Genomic DNA, 17873 nt, shown 5'->3' with positions numbered 1-17873 from the left:
ATTGGGACACAGAAGTTCTGGGTTTTTACTCTGCTGCCATCTTCATCTTTTCATGTGGGAATATTTTTTTTCTAACTGTAAAAATAATAGCATGCTCTGCTTTCACGGGGGTGCCTCTGACTCCTCACCTTGCAAGTGTGGGCTGTGCTTCTTAGTGACTTCCTTCCAAAGAGGACAGCATGGGAAGGCGTAGGGGGACAGTGACTTCACAGTGGAGAAACATAGCTGATGCTACTCACTTAGCCAGATGATCCAGGCCAACATCTGCAGTGACAAGTCATCGTCACTGTAAGTGCCCTTGGTAGGAAGGGATGAGAAGGGCACTTTACGTCGTGCAAACCCATAACCCCTTTCTAATCATCACAAAAGCATCAGACAAATCCCAGCTGAGGGACAGTCTACAAAATTCCTGATGAGTGCTTCTCAACACTGTCAAGGTCATCATCAAAAACAAGGACAGTCTGAGAAACTGTCATAGCCAAGAGGAGCCACAGGAGACATGATGACTAAATGTCAAGTGGTCTCTTGGAGATCGGATCCTAGAACAAACAAGGGACGTGAAGTAAAAATCAAGGAAATCCGAACAAAGTATGGACTTGAGTTAATTAAAAAAAAAAATAAAAATCCCTGCGTATTTCCAGTCCTGATGCTTTTGCCTTTGTGACTGATCTCTCTGTTTAGGGCCACGCCCCACTTCTCGCGTTGGGCTTCCGGTCCAGCATCGCCATTTCCACAGCTGCCTCGCTTCTTGCACCGTCATCCTCTCCCTCTGGCTTCCCAGCTTGCATTCTGTGTGGTTGAACACTGAACTTGGCCACCCATGCTTGGATATAGCCCATGCACAGGCTTCTTGGCTGGTTTTCTCTGACCCACAAGCATCCCAGAGCATACCCCACGCCTCCGCCATTTATCCCCACGCTATACTCTGGTCCCAAACTTCCTGAATGAAAAGAATATTCTCCGAGCACTTTATCTCCCCAGTTAACGTTCCAGCCGGTGAGGGATGAAATGAGCCACATGATTTCCAGGCTAAGCAATTTTTAAAAACTGAAATATTACTTTAGACAGTTCCAATTTATTTTCCTTTAGAGTCCAATCATTTGAGCCCCACTAAGCATGCTTTAAAGCTACACCATCTGGTTCTCTATCCATCCTTGTGTGACCTGGGCCCTTTGCTTAATTCTGAATTGGTTTGTAAATTGGAAGTGTTAGAGAGTCTTAGTAAAGATGCATAAATCACAGCTCAGGATGGATTTATATTTGTGTATATTCACGAAGGCTGAAACTGCAGGGCTAGAGGATGTTTTTTAAAAATGAACCTTGAATAATAGGACGAACCTGTAGAAGTGCTGAGAAACATGAGTTGTTTATGCAATTTTAATTGGATAATTATCTTCTTATTACACGGTTATCCATTTCCACAGTTTTAATTCCACATTTCTAACCATTCCCACTGAATTAGGAAGAATACTTTTATTCTCTTGTATGATCTCAAAGGACCTCATAAACCTATCTGAGTCCTTCCTCTTGGGGTTGGGAGAAATATGACAGAGGTTTGGTGACTCATTGAAGGTCACTTAGTACTTTTGGGGTGAGGACTCCAAGTAATGAATAATGACATTACAGATTTTTAAATAAGCTGCCAGAACTCATGTGTCCTCTTTTTCAAAGCCCTACCCTGGAGGTAACACACACATTATTCAAATGAAAACCTTTCTGGAAATCCCCCTGGGAATGCAGTCCCTGTCTGTGTTGAAATCTTGGGAACACCCATCCTCAATAGTGATTAATGAGCCTTTGCTGGAGAGGAAGTTTGATGTTCTGGAACTACCAAAAGGCCTTCTGAGCCAGTTGTACAAATGCAGTGGGTAATCAAATCATGTGAATACAGAAAAGTGAGTGTAAGTGCGCTACACTACTTTTCTTGGATGGCTCGTAAACAGATTTGGAAGCAGTTGTCAAAGAAACGTTTGTTTATTAATACTTCTCCTTTTTTCAGAAAGGATTTAATAATCATATAGGAGTCTAAGGGATGTTTTAAAAGGCTTGAGGAATGTTAGTATTATTAGAAGTAAAAACCATCCCACGATGATTCCTTGAAAGTTAGTATTCTAGAATATTTGTTAAACATTTTTATTTTCATGATCTCAATACCACACCTCCTCCTTTTCTCCTCTCCCCACCACGCCTCTGTTGGTTTCATGAATGATGCAGGTGGGACCCATGGCTTTTGGTGCTTATTATTCTCCTTAAGAAGGCATGGGACGGCATGGTGTGTGTGAGGTAGGGTGTGCTGGGAAGGGAGGTAAAATTAGGGCAAGAGCGCCTCAGGAGCTGATCTCCTTTATCCTTTTTCCACTCCCAGCTTCAACTGTGGTAAAGGTGTGAGGCGGGCTGCTTTCTCTTTTGATGGTCATGGTGACGATGATGGTGATGGTGATGATGGTGATGGTGACGATGATGGTGATGGTGGTGGTGATGGTGATGATGATGGTGATGATGGTGGTGATGGTGATGGTGATGGTGATGATGGTGGTGATGATGGTGGTGATGGTGATGGTGATGATGGTGATGGTGATGATGATGGTGGTGATGGTGGTGATGGTGATGGTGATGGTGATGGTGGTGATGATGATGGTGATGGTGGTGATGGTGATGATGATGGTGGTGATGGTGATGGTGGTGATGGTGATGGTGGTGATGGTGATGGTGGTGATGATGGTGGTGATGGTGATGGTGGTGATGGTGGTGGTGGTGATGGTGATGGTGGTGATGGTGACGATGATGATGGTGGTGATGGTGATGGTGGTGATGGTGATGATGATGATGGTGGTGATGGTGATGGTGATGGTGGTGATGGTGATGGTGATGATGGTGGTGATGATGGTGATGGTGATGGTGATAGTGAGGAGAATGATTGACTCTCACCGAGACCTCTGCTCTTATGATGTACTAGACTCACGCACAATCTCTCATTGAACCCTCACTACAAGCAATGAGTAGTTTCTATTAACCCCACCTAACAGATGATGGATACTAAGGGAGGGGAAGGTTGCCTAACCTACTTATCAACTATGCAAATAGTTATTATGGAATGAACAAACATGGCAAACAAGGATTGTTAAGCCTATTTTACAAGTGAGAAAGGGGAAACGTGGAGACTTTAAATATCTTTTCCGGGAACACAAGCCAGTATGGGCAGAGCCAACATTCCAACTTGGGTCATGCTGTCAGCCAGGTGGGGCTGTGCTGTGGCCGCTGGCATGGACCTGGGTGGTATGACAATGCCCAGTAAGAAGGATGGTAGTCTCACCAATTGGTTGTCCTACCTCCTTCAGGGAATCTCGGTCTCTCTTTCCAGGCCATAGTTTCTCCCCTTTGCGGATGCTAATGACTGCTTCCTAGGACCCTCCATAGTAGGTTTATTTGGCCTTCTCTATTGTGTAGACTGTACAGGCTGAATAGTGGCCCCCCAAAGATGTCCACACCCTAATCCATAGGACCTGTGAATGTTTTTACCTTATATGGCAAACAGTAGTGGAGGTATTCCCAGGAATACTACTGAAAAAGTGAGTCTAAACCAATGATTCTCAACCAGGGACAATTTTGTCTCCCAGGTAATATTTGCAAGTGTGTGAGGATGTTTGGTGTCAAAGGGAGATGCTACCAGCACCTAGTGAGTAGAGATCTGAGAAGCTACTAAATGTCCTGCAGTGCACGGGGCAGCCCCACAGTAAAGAACGATCCGTCCCCAAATGTCAGGAGTGCTGAGCGTGAGAAACTCAGATCAGAACAAAGTGCTCAGAGGCTGCTGAGCAGAGTGAGATACAACTCTTGCTTTAGCTTTGTTTCCTGAGCTTTCAGAATGAGCCTTCAGATGGTCTCACATTCTATTCCCTTACCCCCAATTTACAGATAAGGAAACTGAGGCTAAGAGAAATCAAGTCATTTGCCCAAGGTCAGCGGTTAGAAAGAGACAATTACTTTTGTGACCTCAGACAAGTCAAATGTGGCTGAGAAAATAGAAACTTGGAGACGCTAAAAAATGTGCCCAAAGTCACATTAAAGAATAATAACCATGGTCATGATTTGGAGGCAAGTCAGTTTCCTCCAGCTGCAAAACCTTCCTTGCAGGGTTGATTGTGAAAATAAAGAGACATTATGGATAGGAAGGCACTGGGCCCCGGGAGGTATGATTACTCGCAGGACTCGGTGGCATCTTCCTTCACAAGCAGGCCCCTGGGGAATGACGCGTCTGGGAGCATCTGAATTAAAAGCAGTTATTTCATCTTCTTGAGAAATGGTGACTCATTAAAAGGAACCCGCAGTTTCCCATTACATTCCCATTATAGTGAGAAGGCGAGATGCTTGGTACAGCTCATAATAAGATATTTGGGGGGTTGAAATGAGCTTCTTTCCTCCATGAATGATTGATGATGATAAAAGGCTGGGGTGTCACCAGGAGCATTTGAAATGCCTCAGGATATCCTCTCCCCCGTATTTGCGGCTCTGGTGTTTAAACTCACTGTTGGGTTGATACCAGAAAGACGCGCCTATGCACCCTCAGGTTGGTGAGCCAAAGGACTGGGTCCTGGACAGAGGGCTGGTGAGGCCCCCTCTGGACCATCCTCTCAGGGCAGCCGTGGGTCTATCGGAGTTGGAGGACTGCAGTCATACCTAAAGGACCAGAGGAATGGCCCAAATGACCAGAAGTCTGTTGTTCTCCAGATCTGATGATCCTGATTTTGTTTTCTCCCCCACCTTAGTCTAGCTTCTTCCAGGGAAAGGAAGTGTGATGGTATAATAGTAAGAATAATACTCACCACTCTGTATCATGCCCAGGCACTGCACTGAGCACTTGCTGTATTATTTTATTTCATCTCCATGGCAGCAAGCCCATGAGGTAGGAGTTACCCATTTTACAGAAGAGGAAAGTGAGACTTGGGAATGTTAAGCAATGTGTCCAGAACACTGAATTGGTGGTAGAGCCAGGACTTGAACTGGAATCTGTCCAAATCGAAGGATAGTGGTGAGGCAGTGACCACCGGAGAGCAACGGAGCAAATTTACTCTCCGACATGTAAGCTTTTTATTGCTTCTAGGTCAACTTGCTGAGGGCAAGGATTTTTTCTGTTTTGCTCCATCCCCATTGCTTAGAGCTATATCTGGCATGAAGCAGGTTTTCAATGCATATTTATTAAATGAATAATAAGATCAAATATTACACACAGAGAGAGTTATGGAGAGAACTTTCTATGTGCCTGGCACTTATGTAAATTACCTAAGAGATGTGTCTGATTGTCCCCACATTGCAGATGAAGAAATTGAGGCTCGGAGTCATCAACTTATGGGACCCAGATCAGCATGAGCACCCCTGAGACCCCCAAATCCATGCTCATAACCACCCCCTCCACTTGCCCTCATTAAGGGCTGACCTGGCTGCCGTGACACCCAAGCATGCCAGCTCTTTTCCTTTTCTCTTTTTTTTCTTTATTTCACATCTGTCTTGAATAAGTAGCACCTGCCATGCTAAAATTTCAAACAACATAGCTAATAAATAGCATTGCACCAACTTCAGCATCTTGGTGTTATTAAAAATGGAAGGAACTTAGTAAAGGGCATATGGGGACTCTCTGTAGTATCTTTGCAACTTTCCTGTGAACCTGAGCGTATTCCACCATAAAAAGTGTACTAAGCATTTCAAACAATAGAAAATGACATGTTAGGTGGAAGGTGATTCTCCCCAACCCTGACCCTTAGTCCCCTCCATCCTCCAAGGCAAGCGCTGTGGCCCTTCTTGTGTGTGTCCTTCGGACGATGTATTAAAGATGCTGGATACCTAATAGATGTTTGTGGGACTGAAATGAGTAGGTCCACCTTCGTTTCACTGCCTCTGTGATAGGCGCTGGATGGAAATAATGACTCAAAAATGGATGATCCATCTTTGGGTGAAAAACTTGACAAGTGGTTGAGAATTACCCTTCAGGCCTGAGTTCTCATTTAATTTCCAACGATAACTCAAGAGTTTGGGTCCTCTGCTGTTTGTCCAGGGGCCTCAGGACTGCATCCTGTCTTGTCATTCCACATCCTGCCCCCCATGCGTATGAGGCTGAACCAAAGCACCTCGAAAAGCCTTCTAACCCAAAGGCCTGGAATTCTGTTTTCTCTCCTTTTTCCCCAATTATCAACCTTTATCTTTACCAAAGAAGAAAAGCCTCTTCTTTCATGGTTTGTCTTAAATTCCTCCCTAGTACTTGCTAACTTTCTAGTACTTGCTAATCCACCTTGTTAAGAAAGAAAAATTAGGCTTCAAAATGAGCCTCGAGCAGGCTGCCGCATTTAGCCAGAGTTTGATAATATCACTCTGTTTCCGTTGAATTTATTTTTATGGCTATTTTCTAATTGTGCCAAGTGATAGTAACGTATTATTTATGGAGGTGATATGAAATTTCCTTTAAGGTTTTTATTTGAATTTTGTTTTAAAAGTCAATGTGAAGACATATTGAGTAGCTCATAGTATAATGTCTCGGTCTGCTTGAGCTGCCGTAACAAAATACCACAGCCTGAGGGGCTTAAGCAATAGGCATTGCTTTCTCAGTTCTGGAGGCTGGAAGTCCAAGGTCAAGGTGCCGGCAGACCCAGTGTTTGATGAGGCCCCTCTTCCTGGTTTGCAGATGGCCCCTTTCTTGTTGTGTCCTCACATGGTGGAGAGCAAAGAGAGGCAGTAAGTCTCTTCATCATGGGGGCCCCACCCTCATGACATCATCAAAGCCTAATTACCTCTCGATAACCCCACCTCCTAATACCATCCCACTGGGGCATAGGATTTCAACATACGCATCTGAGGTGGGGGGACACAAACCTCCAGTTCATAGCAGCAGATGCGTGAATCTGTGGTGAATTCTGTGCAGTGACAGGTTTTGGAAACACTGTTCCGTAGCCCTTTGACCTATAGCGCGAGCTTCGGAATCAGGCAGACTTGGGTCTAAGTCCCAGCGCTGCCACTCATTGGTTGAGTGATCTTGGCCAATCACTATGATCTCTCCGAGCTCCATCTATAAAGGGTGAGTGATAATGATAACACCTACCAGCCACGGTATTGAGGAGTGTGCTGAGACAGTGCTTGGCTCACAGGAAATGCTCAGTATGAGTGAGCTGTAGAGCGTATACCAGGGGTACAAAGTTATGAAGCAGAAACCAAAGCAGGGGCTCTCCAGGGGACCCTGGGCTCAAATGCCAACTGTGGCCATGGTTGTGGCAGACAGATCAGGGAAGGCCTCCTTCTCACTTATATTGAAATTACAGGTTCCTAGGAGGTTGCCGGCCCTCATTCACATCACTGCCGTTGTCCCTGGGTAGTTTTAAATTTCAAGATAAATGACTAAGCCTGCTGGCGTGTCCCCGTCCGGCCCGGTGCTCAGCTCTCGTTTGATTTTGCTGTGGTGCTCACGAGGCATGCTTCTCCCTGACATGGCATTTGGGGATAAAAAGATAGATTTAACTGCCTCTTCCCCCAGAAGTGACTCAACTCCTGGAAGCTCAGTGACAGCAATGGCGGTTGGAGCCCTGGGGATTTCTGTGCCTTAGTGTTCACTCTGTCTACACAGCAGCCTGGTAAAGCCTCACGGAGACTGTCTTCTCTCCAGCCCGAAACGCAGTCTGTCAGCTTCCAGGATTTGCCCTCCTCGTAGACATATTCTTTGGCAGCTATTGGATGCCTGCCTTCCAGGAAATTATTGTCAAGACAGTTGCCCTCACGCTAGTTCCATCACATGAATTCACACTAAAAATAAACCCACTGTGTATGATATTCCTTTCTTCACGTCCAGGACCAGCGTTTCTCAGAGTCTGGTCTGAAGACCTCATTCATGGAGGTCCCTGTGGGTAGAGACAGAGAATTTGCCTTTTTAACCAGCTCCCCAGATAATCACCACGCCTGCTAATGCTTGAGAACAGCTACTGCTCTCCATGTACCTATCATAATAGAGTATACTCAGTTCTCTCTACTGCTAAGATGATGATAGTACATCTTAAGTGGGGAGATACGTTTAAAATGAACATGATTGATTACAACAAGGGCTTTCGAGTAGGACAGATCTGGTGTTAAATCTCAGCCCCATCACTTACTCCTTTTCCTGAGCCTCAACTTGCTCATCTGTGAAGTGGGGATGCTACCAGAATTTCCATCCAGGGCTGTTTTGAGAATCCAGTCCTGGCATGTGATAAATGCTCTGTAAATGTTAGTTATTATTGTTAATGGGTAAGCCTGGTGGTTTTTTTTTTCCACCTTTACGCTGGGGAAATTATAGCATCGACCATCTAGGGCAGGGGCTGGGGAACTTTTTCTATAAAGGGCCAGGTAGTAAATATTTGCAGTTTTGTGGGCCATTGTGGTCTGTGTTGCAGCTACTCAACTCTGCTGTTGTACAAAAGCGGCCATAAATAATCCATAAATGAATGAGCATGGCTAGTGTTCCAGTAAAACTTTACTTACAAATTCAGGCAGGGGTTTGGATTCACATCCGATCTGAGGTCTAGGCTTCACTCCTTTCTCCAGGGGAAGGAAAACATCCATGAACAAGACTTTTCAACAGAGATGTCAGCCCCATTCTCTGCCCAAAGTCAAAGCTAAGTGTTCATCTCAGCACCTGACAGTGCCACTGCCTCTACCCTCCCCCAAGGATGGAGGTAAAATGCCAGTCCATGGGGTGTGATTAATTGTCTTCATCACACACTTACAGAAGAGGAAACTGAGTCACGCGTGGTTAACTAACTCTCCAAGGCCACACAGTGAAGGGCCAGAGCTGCTACTCAAAGCCAGGCCATTTGACTCCACAACACCCGCGACCTCCCACCCCCAGGTCACCCCCAGCTCGCCACAACCCTGTATTGCCCTGCCCTCAGAGGTGGTGCTCAGCAAAGCTGGTCCTCTAGCCTGGTGGGAGCCCAGCACACCGTAATGCTCAATTAATATTACTATTTTCATCTTGTTCCTTCCTCCTTCCCTCCATCCTCAAGCCAGGCCTTTTGATTGGTGGAGGGGAAGCAGGTAATTTTGGATTATGTAATGGATGTGTTAGTGGGTAGGAGATTGAAGGGCATGTCCATTTACCAAAACTCTGACATCTAGCAAACAACTCGTGGTCAGGAGGTTCCCACAGATAACAAAGCAGTCATGCAGGCTTCTGGGAGTGGGTGCTATTCTGAGATCCAAGCAGGTAGGAGCTGATTAAAGGAAGTCTGCAAATCACAGTACCTGGGCAGGTGTGCTGGGCCAAGGCTCCAGGTCATAGAAGGAAGACAGGTACAGAGAAGGCAGCTTTCCAAACCATTGGCCTGGAGGGAAGGGAAAAGACAAATGCCAAGTACCAGAACTGAGGTGCTGGGGGTGGAAGGAGTCAGCAGATGTAGGTGAGGTGATGCTGGCATCGGAGTAGAGCAAGGACCTGTAGGCCCTAACCTACGTCTCCTTCTTTACCTGGGAAAGGCCTTAGAATATTGCATCCTTTACAGCCCAAGCATTCCCTCTGGAAACGTGGCCTAAAGGAGCCTCTTAGATGCGCGCAGAGATTTAGCTTTGAGAATGCTCGTCACAGGGCCGTTTATAGTGGGGGGGGGTATAGAAAACAACCTAAATATCTGGGGGTTGATAAAATGATTCATAATACAGCCACAAATAGAAAGCTACACAGCCTTTCACACTGCTGCGGGGGAAGAACATCAAGGAGGAGCAAAAATGCTCCTGATATGTTAAGTGAAAAGAGCAGGTACTAGTAGGTTGGTGCAAAAGTAATTGCGGTTTTTGCAATTATTTTTAACCTTTTAAGCTGCAATTACTTTTGCACCAACCTAATAAAATGTGAGACCCTAACTTTATACAGTATGACAAAAACCAGACCTATGGGTATATAATGGTGAATTTGTATATAATTGTGTATATACCCGGGGTGCCAAAAAAATACATACAAGTGGACACTTTGGTCGACGTTGCTCAAGCAGTAGTTCACCATCATCAGAAGTGTCTAGACGCTGATGGGAACCACTCTGAGCACCTCTTGTAATTGCAGAAGTCAAACGTGACTTGTATTTATCTTTTGTTATCGGTATGTGTTGAGTATTACAATTTTAATAGTTTTATTCGTTTCTTAAAATGTGTATACATTTTTTTGGAACCCTCTGTGTATGCATATTTTAACTACTAATATTTTCATGTACATTTTTTCAGTCTCTAAAGAAAAATACCTGTGAGTATTTACTACTTGTTACAAGTCTGTGCCCTTAAACAACGTCAGTTTTATCCATGACCCCATCCCCCCCCATAGCCATTTCTGCTTTTTATGTGTTTGACTCTTTTGGATTCTACATATAAGTGATATCATACAGCATTTGTCTTTCTGTCTGACTTGTCTCACTTCACATAATGTGCTCAAGTTCCATCCATGTTGTCACAAATGTAAGGATGTCCTCCTTTCTCATGGCTGAATAATGTTCCACTGTGTATATATACTACATTTTAAAAATCCATTCATCTATTGATGGTCATTTAGGTTGTTTCTGTATCTTGGCTATTGTATTTCTGTATCTTGGCTATTTGTATTGTTATGCTGCAATAACATGGGAATACATAAATTTACAATATATGTAAAATATAACCAATTAAAAATACTTGTGTATGTATTATATATATTCTATACATATAAAAACATACGTATTACCCTATATATGTATACCACAGTATAATATATGTAATTATATGAATTACCATATATATGAAGAATGTATATCAAAATGTTAATGACAACGTATGTGGTAATATGTATACACACAAATGTACACATACATGTATACTGTTATGGACTGCATGTGTATGTCCAAATTCATATGTTATAGCCCTGACACCCAGTGTGGCTGATTTGGAAATAAGGACTTTAAAGGAAGTCACTGAGGTTAAATGAGATTAGAAGGGTGGGGCCCCGATCCTATAGGATTAGTGTTCTTATAAGAAGAGATACCGGAGAGCTGTCTCTCTCGGCCTGTGTACAAAGAAGAGGCCATGAGAGCCCCTGGTGAGAGGTGGCCGTCTGCAAACCAGGAAGAGAGCCCTCACCAGAAACTGACCCTTCCAGACCTGGTCTGGGACCTTCAGCCTCCAGAACTGTTAGGAAACAAGTGTCTGTTATTTAAGCCTCCCAGCTTCTCTTATTTTGTTGTGGTAGCCCAAACGAACTAATATACATGCATATATACATACTCGTACACATGTGCATATATATATGTAGTGCCTTTATATATGATAATATATATGGTGATATACATGATTATATATTTTTTATATATGACTATATGTAACTCTGTAACTATAAGGCCAGAAGAATGTCCATCAAAATGTAAATAGTGGTTCTCTCTGGGCAGTGTGTTTATGGATGACTTTTTATTTTGTCCTTTTTTGACTGTTGGTATTATCTGAATTCTCTATGATAGACTTGTATTATTTCATATTACTATTAACTTACATTACTTAGTATTCCTTTAAGATAATAATTAACAGTATTGCTATAAAATAATTATTATAAAACTTTCTTCTGCCTCAAGTTGGACTTGGTCTTGGAGACTGGGACAGGGCAAAGTGTTTGCAGTCAGGGGAGCAGAGATTCAGGACCCGGGACCAAGCAGAGACTGTCAAGGCCACAGACATAACTTTGATCAGGTTTTGATGAGCCCTCCTGAGCCTCCTCTTGCCATCGTAACAGGGTCCCCATGGAAAATGTGTTGTCCAGTTTCCAAAGGCCTGTCTCACAAACACATGCTTGCAGTGCACCCTGAGACCAGTGTGCCTTTGCCGTGTGTGAAGGTGGCTGGCTCAAGTCTGTTCCCTGGGACAAGGGGATTCTTGCAAACCTGTGAGGCCTCGCGGTCTTGACATCTGTGTTCTGTATCTCCTGCACAGATCAGCTGGACATCATCTCCATGGCAGAAACAACCATGATGCCGGAAGAGATCGAGCTGGAGATGGCGAAAATCCAGCGTCTCCGGGAAGTTTTGGTCCGACGGGAGTCTGAGCTCAGGTTTATGTGAGTGTCTGGGGAAGCGGCTGAGAAAAGGAAGGGGTGTTCAGGGGGAGAAAAAAAGTCCCATTTGATTCTCACTGTTGCCTAGAGAGGTAGGTATCATAATCTTGTGTTTTAAACAAGACCCGGAAGTTGGGATTGAATTCAGGACAGTCTGACTCCAAAGCCCAAGCTCTTTCTATGTTACCTGTTAAGAGAAATGGAGCAAGAGAAAGAGAAACAAGCCAGAGGTGGCGTCCTAGCTGACATCGTTAAGGGCACACACTAGGTCCAGACAGGCCTGCGATTAGTGGGCTTGGGCAGGTGACTTAGGCTCTCTGAGCTTCAGTTCCCTCATGTTTAAAATCGGGGGAAATACTAGTACATCTCGCCTGGGATCATGAGCAGCCTCAGATTCACATGATTTGAAAATCCGTTGTCTCCAGAAGCACAGCACTCCTGAGGAATTGCAGGTAGTCATTCAAGAGAAACTGTAATTTTAAAAATTGAGTGCTGGCAGATAAGCATCAAGAGTCTAAAAATAAAACAACAGAGAGTTAAAAGGCAGCTTTTCTGGAAAAGTCCCTACATTTCCTGTAAGCTCCTGACACAACCTCCATTTGAAAAAGCAGCAACATCACACCTTCCAGGCATGCACTAAGTACCTCTCACCCATTCTATCACTGACTTCTCTCAACAGTGGCTGGTTGTGGGATTATCCCATTTTACAGATGACAAGACTGAGGCTCAGAGAAGTTAACCTGTACAGGGCCTCCCAGCTAGTAAATAGGTGAGTTAGGATTCAGACCTAGCTCTCTCTGCTTTCAAAACCCATAGTCTCACGGCTACATTATATGACCTTCTCTCTCACCCTCTGAAATGGACTGTGATATTAACAGCTGCCATTTATGCAGCTCTCTGCATTGGCCACACCCTGTGCTAAATGCACATACACGCATGATCTCTTCTCACAGGGACGCTTAGAGGAAAGTTCTAGAACATCCACACTTTACAGATAAGAAATGTCCTTTCATTCATCTGGGAATAAGATAAACCAATACATGAGTGTTCAGAAGCAAGTCCTCCTTCCCCATGGTGTTTGCTTTGTTTTGTTTTTGTTTTTCAAAAGAACTTGAAGGATTGGTTGTGTGGGAGAAGTATCAACTCAGACCAGGTGTTCTGTTAGGTCAGGTGATTCCAACAACTGAGGTTGCCAGGATTGGACATGACTTTGAGATGCTTAGGGGTTACCCAAGTCGGGGTGAGTGGCAGGGGGTTCTGTGTCTGAGTGTGAAGTGCAGGGGAAACCACTGACCTAGACATCGAGACTTGGGGCTCCCCTGCATATTGGCAGGTACTGAATTCAAGTAATGGGTACAGTCACCCTGCTTAAATGAGCAGACAACAGTGGTGATCCAAGTACAGGATCTGGGCCGTGCCATCCTACTCCTCTGTATGGATGGAGTCGGGTGAGGGGAAACCAACTTTCAAAGTTTTGGTGATAAATAGGGGATAACTGAGAGTTCAGAGGCAGCGAGAAGGTTTGGGATTGTCATAGTTCGTGAATAATACCGTATATGTGGAGACTGAAAGTCTGTCTTCTCCATTCTGTCTTCAGTGCAAATTCATCAGAGTGACCTATGTTAATAGTATTGTTTTTTTTTTAACTCTGGTGGATAGTTTTATGACGTTCTTCCGTTTATTAACATAAAACATTAGTCAGGATGTACTAGCTTCCTCCTTATAGAAGATGATGAGATTAGGACCTGGGTCTTGCTTTTGCATCTGTTTTCTATTTTTCTGTTTCCAGTTTTGACGTTTTACCTTCTCAAGGAAGATAGTAGTTATATTCAGTTCTAAACCTATAACTAAGCCACTGTTCCCATCTAGAGCTTGTTTCTAACAGTAAAAACACATCACGAGCATTTACAGTGCCCTCCCTGTGTTTTAAAAGGAAGGAAGACAGAATGTGAATTCTGCTTTCAGGTACCCGAGCCTACAGGCGCTCAGGAGGGGCCTGAGGTGGCTTTTGCTGCTGCAGGAACAAAGGCTGTCTCTTGGCAACTGACCTTTGCATCATGTGCGTGTACGTGCGCACACACACGTGCATGCACGGTCCCCAGCATGTGGCACACGCCTGGCATATAGCAGGTGCTCAGTGACTAGAATAGCTAACATGTAAGCTCTAGCTCTGGGCCCAGCGCTTCGCTAAGCTCTTGACTTGTGACCTCACTGAATTTCCCCGTCATGCCTATGACTCCGACCACTTAGGGGAAAATGCCAACAGTAGACACTTGAATAAATCAAGTTATCTAAAGGACACAGAAAGGTGTCAGTGTAGTCAGGATATAGAGTGGGGCTCAAACATTCTCCAGGGCAGGGGCCCGCTGCCAGGTCCCTCGGAGTCTCACTAGTAGCCTTCAGACAGCAGTGGGTGACAATGACAGTTACCCCGGGCCCAGCCCGGGACAGAATGTAGCTTTGCCTGGAGATGCACCCCCCTCGTCAATCTCAGAGGTGGGTGATGGGCTCCAGGATGGCCAGGATGGAGACAGATCACAGCCTATTCAGACCTGAACAAAAGCCTCATCCAGCATCCTTGGCCTCCCAGGCTAACAGGCTGTGCGCGGGCTGTTCTTGAATTCAGTTTCCTGGCTGTTTCTCAGAGCCAGGCCCGCACATAGCTGGAGGTCTGTTGTTCAGGTGGGTCCTATTCTTGTTTCCATTTTCGAGAAGAGGGAATTAGAGGTTAAGAAATTTGCCCAAGGTTGCATTAACTAGTAAGTAGCCAAGCTAGGATGTGCTCTGCCTTGAGTAGTTATTAAATGAGTGAATGAGGGGAGGAAGGAAAAAAGGAAGGCGTGGTGGGGAGGGAAGAAAGGAGGGAAGGAGGGAGGAAGGAAGGAAAGAAAGGAAACTCAACATGTCTATGAAGATAATTCCTTAAAGAGTGTAAGCTCTGTGAGGGCAGGAATCTTATCTGTCTTCCTCACGGTTGTATCTTCCCAGCATCCTGAACAGTGCCTGACACTTATTAGGCAATTCATATTGAATGTGCAATACATTATTCTTTCACACTCCATCCTTACTCCAACAACTTCCTTCACACACACACACATGCGAGAGAGAGAGAGAGAGAGAGAGAGAGAGAGAGAGAGAGAGACCTCCTTGGCATAGAGTAAGAGGGAAACAGAATTTCAGACCGCACTAAGCACTTGCTGGCTCAGGTAGACAGCTCTGAGTGACAGGAATGTGACAGTCCTTGACTGAAACTGTCCCAGTGACCGGTGCTGTAATAACCGGGATGAGATTGGTTTTGTCACACCTGCTCCAAAGTAATCAAGTTAACATCGGCAGCTCCCGTGCAGACTGTGTGAGTCAGATCATATTTCATGGTGGAGGGTGTCTTCTCACTTTCACTGTCACCTGTTGTGTCGACTCTTTTAAGAACAAATGTAATGGCTGCTGCCCCAACACTCTTAATGTTTAGCATTATTCTTTCATGGGTTTCCCTTTTCTTCTTTTGCCTTTTCCCCTGGGACTCAGAGCCTCTGCTGGTTCTCTCTGTTCTCTTGCCAGGATGGTGAGGAAGTAGAGGAGGGGTGTTTACGCGTAACCGTGGAACTAGTGTGAACTCATAAGTGGGCTCAGGGCTCATCTGGGCTCTTGCCTTGGGCAGATGACAGATGCTAAGAACTGCTGTTTACCAAGGGCACTGATATGCCACACACGTGCTGAATGCATTGCGGGCGTTGGCTCATTTATTTTAGTTAATTAAGTCATCACAAGAATCCTGAACGGGTGGGTTCTGTTCCTTCTGCTTCATGGATGAGGAAGCTGATGTTAGAAAGGCGAGACAACTAGTTCGAGGTCCCCAGCTGCTCTGAGGCAGAACCAGGGTTTGAACCTGAGGAATCTGTTCCAGATGCAGGGCCCTTATCCCTAAGCTAGTTTATTGTGTTTGCTCCCAACACAACGACCCCTTTTCTCTTTGCCCAGCTCTTCTAGAATGCAAAGATGAACTCCGGGTTGGAGGCCCACAGTCCCACCCTGGGTTTGTCTTGTTCTGCCATCTTGAATTAAACACAGTGGAAATGGAAAGGACTCTACTGAGTCAGGCCTTGGACTTTTCCACACCCTTTCTGTGGAGATAAATGATTTATTTGGAGCCGAAAATGATAAGCTCCAACTTGGAAAGTTAAGGTTTGCAAGTCAGCCTGCTGGGCATTTGCTGTAGTGTCCTGTTCCTATAAGGGTGCTCAGGGAGCACCGCAGTCCACATTTATGGAGCCCTTCGTGCAGCCCGGCTCTGGGCCAAGCCCTTCACACGCATTACTGCATAACTTACACATAACTTATAAATGTGCTTCGTGTCGGAAGGCTGAGTACCTGCCCTGCATGAGGCCCACGAGGTCAGGTTCAGAGAGGGGCTGTGAGTGTCCCTGGTGGCCACGTGTCTCCACTCCACACACCTAGTGCATCTTCTCTCGTTGTCTTCCCTTAGCTTGTCCTCTGGTTTCCAAGTTGCTAAGTGGTGTTTAGAGATCTCCCTCTTGAAGTGTGGCCATTTTATGAGCTTCATTTGAACGAGTCACTAAACCCCTGAGTCTCACGAAACTGCCCAGGAGATAAAGCTTGATGCCTGCTTTGTTCCGTCCTTGACCCTCCCCGACACCCACCCCCTGGTCCCTCCTGCTGCTGCCCCATCTCTGTGCCTCTCCCCATCCTGTCCTTTGGGGGCTGCCAACATTGCTCATCCTAATTCCAGCACTGAATCACACCATTAGCTTTTCCTAACTCCGCCTGCCGCTGCCCGCCTCAGCTCTCCTGCACCGTCTGTCTGTGCATCCTGGCCCATCCTGCTCCTCCTGCCTATCTGGGTTTCAGATAACTAGGTATCCTCGGCCTCTCAACGGTGCTGAGGGGTGGTTGTCTTCAATTTATACCCGCTTGCTGGATTTTCATAAAAGGGAGAGTGTCCTCTGTCTCTTGCTCTGGGCAGCGGTGGCTTTTAATCAGCAAGAGTCAGAACTGCAGCAGACAGTGGGCGTGTGAAGGACCACTTTCAGGAGCAGAGTCCTCGAGTTCTAATATTTCCAGAGCCTGGGCTTGGATGCCGGTGACTTCATTTTATTAAGAAGTGCCAAGTGTGGTGAAGAGCTCAGGCCCTAGGACCTGCCAGAGATTCAGGGTGGGGTGGTAGAAAGTGCCTCGGTTGTAAAAAGCACTTCTCGAATACTTGCTTTGCCAGGCAGGGATCTAAGTGTTTTATGCACATTGATTCACTTAATACTCGCTACAACCATAAATGCATACAGTCCACCCCCATTTTATAGATAAGGAACCTGAGGTAACTTGCCCAGAGTGGCACAGGTTCCATTAAATAGCAGACAATGATACAGCCCAAGTATTCTGCGTCCAGACCCATGATCTCAACTGTCATGTTATGGGGCCTGTCAACTGGTTTTGAACCCCAGTTATACTTCATACCAACGTGTGTGGCCTGGAGCAGATCTTTTGCCCTGTCCCATCCTCAGTTTTCCCCATCTGTATTATGGGGCAATGTTTCCCTGACAGCATAGTAGCAAGGGATAAAAAGACAGAACACATGTGAAAGTGGGTGGCTCTTTCTGGGAAGTAAGCAAATCAAAGCGCCCTTCCCTCCTTTAACTGCTAACACTGTGCTTTGAGGGAGAGTAGGGATCAGGGTGGCTTAGTCATCTCCAGAGAAAACCCAGAAAATGCTCCTCCTCCCTGAGCAGCTGGGGAGTGACTCTCAACCATCAAGTTCAACTCTGCCCTGGGGCCTTGACTTTTAGTGTTATCA

The 17873-nt window shown here is 45.4% G+C and overlaps 2 protein-coding genes across 2 annotated transcripts in view; both read left to right on the top strand.

The window, feature by feature from the left end:
- Nucleotides 1-12053, top strand: part of MPV17L (MPV17 mitochondrial inner membrane protein like) — an 86816-nt gene extending 74763 nt beyond the window's left edge. Inside the window, exon 6 of the transcript XR_012493139.1 lies at nt 11947-12053. The gene's annotated coding sequence lies outside the window, so the exon portion shown is untranslated. The remainder of the gene's footprint in view (nt 1-11946) is intronic.
- Nucleotides 1-17873, top strand: part of BMERB1 (bMERB domain containing 1) — a 100281-nt gene that overhangs the window by 63648 nt on the left and 18760 nt on the right. The window contains exon 3 of the mRNA XM_019710393.2: nt 11947-12070. Within this exon, the coding sequence (XP_019565952.1) occupies nt 11947-12070 (124 nt within the window). The remainder of the gene's footprint in view (nt 1-11946; nt 12071-17873) is intronic.

The sequence above is a fragment of the Rhinolophus sinicus genome, linkage group LG18 (genome assembly GCF_036562045.2).
Source record: "Rhinolophus sinicus isolate RSC01 linkage group LG18, ASM3656204v1, whole genome shotgun sequence".
Classification (NCBI taxonomy): domain Eukaryota; kingdom Metazoa; phylum Chordata; class Mammalia; order Chiroptera; family Rhinolophidae; genus Rhinolophus; species Rhinolophus sinicus.
Note: the sequence above shows the minus strand (reverse complement) of the source record. Positions and strands in the feature narration are given on the sequence as shown.